Below are 5,577 nucleotides of genomic sequence, written 5' to 3' on the forward strand. Positions count from 1 at the left end.
GAGCGCTTCCCAGCCAGAAGGGGACGGGACAGGGCACGGGGAAACACCGACGTACTCTCGGGACCTGGGCAGCGCGGCCTTCCCGACGGCATTGCGGCAGCAAGGCCAGGAGCTGTTTAGTCCCGTCCCCGTCCCGTCCCGTCCCGCCCCCCCAACAGCTGTTCCCGGCGCTGTCATTGTTGCATTTTATTATGGATTTGACAAAAGTCCCTCCCCCCCACCGCTCCCCCCCACCGGGCTCCTCGCGCCGCGGCCGGCCATCACCCCCCTCACACCCCGTCCGCCCGCCCCATCGGGCCGGACCGGCCCCGGTGACATCAGCTGCGCCCCCCCTCCCCCCCGGCCTCCTCCCCACCCCGCCGCCTCCGCCGATTGGCGCAGCCCCCCTCCCGCCCGGTGACATCGTTCCTCCCCGGCGCGGCTATAAAGCCGCCGCAGCCGCCGCAAGGTGCGCGCTGCTGCCGTGCTCGCCCGTCACGGCGCGCCGCTCCCCACGGCCGCCCCGCGCACGGTAAGTACCCCGCGCCCGCACATCCCGGCGTGGCAACCCCCGGGGTCCCGTTCCGGCGGAAGAAGAGAGGGAAGGAGGGAGGGAGGGAGGGACGGGACGAGACTAGACTAGACAGGTTGGGAAGGTGTGCTCCTCCCCGAGGGCGCCCCGCGGGCGGCGGCGGGAGGAAGTAGGTCAGAGCGGCCTGCCCCACGGGGCAGAGCGGCGGCGGAGCGGTCTTGTCGACGGGACGGGTTGGCGGGCTCCGGCGGAACCCCGCCAAGTTTTCCCGGGCGCTGACCCGAGGCCTCCCGCGGGCTCTCTACCCTCCCCTCAGGCAGCCCGGTGCGCGCCGCCGTCCCGTCTGCTGGGCCATGGACTCGGACGCCAGCCTGGTCTCCAGCCGCCCGTCCTCGCCAGAACCCGATGACCTCTTCCTCACGGCTAGAAATAAAGGCAGCGGCGGGGGCTTCACGGGAGGCACCGTGTCCAGCTCCACGCAGAGCGACTCCCCGCCGGAGCTGAGCGCCGAACTGCGCAGCGCCATGAGCGCTGCGGGAGTAGTGGTGGTGGACAAGCTGGGCTTCAAGTCCTCGTCCTCCTCCTCGTCTTCCTCCTCCTCCTCTAAGAAGGACAAGAAGCAGATGACGGAGCCGGAGCTGCAGCAGCTGCGGCTGAAGATCAACAGCCGGGAGCGCAAGAGAATGCACGACCTGAATATCGCCATGGACGGTCTGAGGGAGGTGATGCCCTACGCCCATGGCCCGTCGGTGCGCAAACTCTCCAAGATCGCCACGCTTCTCCTGGCGCGCAACTACATCCTCATGCTCACCAACTCCCTGGAGGAGATGAAGCGCCTGGTCAGCGAGATCTACGGCGGGCACCACGCCGGCTTCCACCCTGCCGCCTGCCCCGGTGGCATGGGCGCCCACTCTGCGCCGCTGCCCGGACACCCGGGCCACCCCGCCTCGCACCCAGTCCACCACCCCATCCTGCCCCCCGCCGCCGTCTCCAGCGCCTCCCTGCCCGGCTCAGGCCTCTCGGCCGTCAGCTCCATCCGGCCTCCCCACGGGCTCCTCAAGTCTCCCTCGGCCGCCGCCGCCCCGCTGGGCAGCGGCTTCCAGCACTGGGGGGGCATGCCCTGCCCCTGCAGCATGTGCCAGGTGTCAGCCCCGCCGCACCACCACGTCTCCGGCATGGGCACCGCCAGCCTCCCCAGATTAGCCACCGATACTAAATGAGCCCCTCACAGGGGCCGTCCCGCCTCGCTCCGCGCCGGCCTGGCACCTCCAGGACCTACAAACGAGCACCCCGGCTCCGCGGTGGCAGCGGGCCCCCGCGCCTCGCCGCTGCCGGTGCCGTCGGAGGAGCGATGGGAGGGGATGGAGCCTGACTCGAGGTCCCCCGCTCCCCGAACGGCGGGGACAACCACTTCGACACAAGTAAACGCCCGCCTATCTTCTTTATTTTAAATTTTACGTTGTTGTCGATAACTTCTCTAGGAGGTGAAAATAAGCCCTAGGCTCGTCGCAAATGGAGGCACCGAAACTGCAGAGGGGGGTTTTGTTCGTTTGCCTGTTTGTTTGTTTGTTTGCTTGTTCCATTCTTTCCCCCCCCCCTTCCCCCACCCCCCCCACCCCACACACCCCCCCCGGTTTCGTTTCTACACGTAGAGCCTTTGGAAACGTTTCTGGGTCACGTCCCGCCCCGGAAAGCAGCACCAGCCGCCACTCCGGGGACTCCTGGCACTGGTGTGGAGCAGCGGAACTCCCTGTGGAAGTATAGAAGGGAAAGTCGGGTTCTTCCCCCGCTCTCCCGACCGTGTTTTTTGGTTTTGTTAGGGTTTTTGTTTGTTTGTTTGATTGATTGATTGGTTTGTTTGTTTTCTTTCTTGCTTCGGGATTTGTAAATATACCGTTTAACGATAACGACGCAAGTCCGCTCTGCCTGAGCTTTCCGTCCGTGCACTTGTACTGTGTAAGCCTCATGAGTGAATAAGGGGTCGGTTTACCTTGATTTCGTTGGTTTGGGTTCTTGGGGTTTCTTGGGGTTTGTTATTTTTTAAGCGTATAACACTTTTGGAGTTTATTTTCGTTCCTGCCACCTTTAACAAAGTTTGAACTCTTTAATGCTCTTTCTGTGTAGGAACTTTCACACTGTCCATGTTGCAATACTGAGAACTTGGGCTTGTTTCTGAAATAACAACTTTTCTTATCGCTGCCCCTTGCAGAGATTTTATCATCTGTTTATTTTTGTAAAAAAAAAAAAAAAAGAAAGAAAGAAAGGAAAAGAAAGAAAGAAAGAAAAAGTAAAAAAAAATCGCTAAATAATATTTATTACTTGTTTGGTTGGAGAAAAAAAAAAGTCATCCACTGTTGAGATTTTAAATAAAAAGGAAAAAAAAGCATTTTAAATAAACAGCCTTTTCCTCTTCCTTACTGTTCCAAAGCGAGCGGGGAGGTGGATGCAGGTGCGGGACCACGGCAGGGTGACCAGCCACAAAGCCCAAAGCCGGGAAGAGAGGGGATCGTTTTAGGAGCATCCTTGATTTTTCCCTAGGTTTTTTGTTAGCTTGCTTTGCCGGCTAATCAAAACCGTTTTGGTTAAATTGGCTTTTTTGGGGTTTGTTTGTTTCCCGATTTGTTAACTGTAGAAGGAGGGAGTCAAGGAAAGAAACGATTGTCACTGGGTTTGTGACACGAAAATTTTTGTCTAACGAACCTAGGACTTGGCAAGAGCTAAATATTAATTAGGGGAAAGGAAATTATTAAACTTGACTGTGAAATGTTTGCTTATTATAATCGCTTCTGCACCCTTGACCTTCAGCCAAAAATCAACCTAACGAAAATCCATGGAAAGCAAAATTGTTTGAGGACAGTCTTTTCACACTTCCCCGAAGTTATAGCATCTCCCGTCCCTGTGCATTTTAGAAGCTCTATACACTGCTATTTGGGCAGGAAATATTTCGCCCACTCGCAGACCGCAAGGAAAGGACTGTCTTCACGCATGCAGGATGAGAGCGTGGAGCAGCCTGTGGCTTCCCTGTTCCCTGTAAGGAAAAGGGGAACAACCAAGGCAAATCCCGTTTTTTGAGGAAATGGAAGTCGGCAGTCCCCGTCGGCGGCTGCTCCTACAGGTGCACCGTGATGGGCAGCGGGGCTCCCCGGGCGCGATTCTCAGAGTCCTGCTGCTGTCCGCCCCGAGGGAGCCGGTCCTGCCCGGTACCGCGCTCTGGGCTGCCAGGTTGCAGGGAACCGCAAAACTTTGAGTCCTTGCCCAAGCAAATCCTTGCAATTCTCTCTCTCTAGCCTGATGAATGGCTAGAGAGCTATTTAAAAGAACTACCTAGCTACATACGCAAAAATACAAAATAGCGTGTATATATACATACATATATATACACACATATATTTATATATATATATATATACACACACAATAGAATAACAGGCCATGGAGGAGTTCACGGGGCACAGACATCCGCGGAGAAATGGGAGCGACACCGGACTTGAGAGGTTTCATTTTTTTTTTTTTCTTTTCTCCACTGTGTAAAACGAAGCAGTTCCCAGGCGGCCAGGGCTGGCTGCAGTCCCCGGGGGCGTGAGCTGCTCCCGGCCACACAGCCTCCCCGGGCTGTTCGTGGGGTTTGCTCCTTCCTTCTGCGGCTGGCCCCATGCCAACCTTTTCAGGGAAGGGAAACGGGGCGAGTGTCTCCCCACTCCATGATATGAGATTACCTCCCCCCCCCGCCTCATTCCGTCTCCAGAGACATTCAGCCCAACCTCTCCAGGCCCCTGGAGAAAAGTTCCTCTTCCTAGCATTCTAGCATTCTCAATACCGATTTCGGCAAACAAAACCCGTTTAACTTCGGGAAGGACGAAACCCAGGGATCAAAGCCGAACATTCCGCTGATGGCTCCAGAGCTTTCTCCAATAGGAGAACTGGCCCTGATTGTGGTGACCAGGAGGGCACTGGCTCTGCTCCTCTATTTAAGGCTGCCTTAGGGTGATACTTCTGTGTCGGTCTGAGGTTTCGAATGCCATTTTTGCGGTATAAGACCCTCTACTTCTGCCTTCTCCTGCAGGGTGTGTGGAAGGAGAAAGTCGTGCAAAATAAAGGGTTGACAGGCAGGGGTCTGCCAGTGGCTTGGGACGGTTCCCCGACGGCTGCCCTTCTGTTAGGCTGCAAGCCAAGGGCCGGCTGGGCCCAAAAAAGGGCAGACACGACCCTAGCGCCCACTGGAAAGAGGCGCAAAGGCCGCTCCTTCGCCAAGTCCCGGCGGCCCGGAGGTGTTGACCCCCGCCAGGCTGGGACCGAGGATGGAGACCTTCCGCCAGGCCGGCTCGCTTGAGATGTTGCCTCTCTCCCTCAGTTTTGTTCCTGGAGCCCCGCTACCGGTGTCCCTCGCCCCAGTCCTGCCGTCGTGTGTCGTGTCCGCCCCCCTCCCCATCTGTAGGGAGGTCGCAATAAGCAGAGCAGCTTTCCCAATTAGCAGGGCTTCGGCGAGGGAGTACTGCTGCGGAAGAAGGGCAGGAGCAGGTGAGAATTAGAGGGAGGATCATTAGGAGCTGTTCTTTGTCTCTATTAAAGGCAATAATTAGCACCCTGACAGATGCAAAACTCGGCAGTGGCCAGAAGCTGGTAAATCCGACTCGTCTGCCTCTCCGACGGTGCTCTGCCACCCAGGAGGGCCTTTCCCCGTCTCTAACAGGTGGCCCCGGGGAACCCCAACGGGCAGCACCGCCCCGGGAGGGTAAGGAGGGTATCGTGGGGATTCTGCGGGAGCACTTCGGACCCACCAGTCCCCGCGGTGTCAAAGCAGCGAGGACAGCCTGCACCCCTCCGCAGAACTTGCCTGCCGGCTGTCAGTCAGGTCGGGGCTGCGCATCCGTCCAGGCAGTGGAGGGAGTTCCCGGAGTTGCTGCCAGGCGCTCGGCCGGACCGTGTCGAGCCGTCCCGGGCCGCCAGCTGTGCTCCCGAGGCCCCCCTCCTCCTGGGCTACCCGCAAATTAAATTAGCCGCCTTGTCAGGCCCCCGGCGCCCTCCCGCCTTCTTTGCTCCCCATATGCTCCCCTGCACGAAGCAAT

At 58.3% G+C, this 5,577-nt stretch overlaps 1 protein-coding gene across 1 annotated transcript; it reads left to right on the forward strand.

Moving 5' to 3' along the window:
* Positions 1 to 864: 864 nt before the first annotated feature.
* On the forward strand, positions 865 to 1,731 carry OLIG2 (oligodendrocyte transcription factor 2). Its single transcript, XM_054389309.1, has one exon. It carries the CDS (start codon positions 865 to 867, stop codon positions 1,729 to 1,731), a length of 867 nt encoding a protein of 288 aa, XP_054245284.1.
* The last annotated feature ends 3,846 nt before the right edge of the window (positions 1,732 to 5,577 follow it).

This window comes from Indicator indicator, chromosome 1, assembly GCF_027791375.1.
Source record: "Indicator indicator isolate 239-I01 chromosome 1, UM_Iind_1.1, whole genome shotgun sequence".
In the NCBI taxonomy this organism is placed as follows: domain Eukaryota; kingdom Metazoa; phylum Chordata; class Aves; order Piciformes; family Indicatoridae; genus Indicator; species Indicator indicator.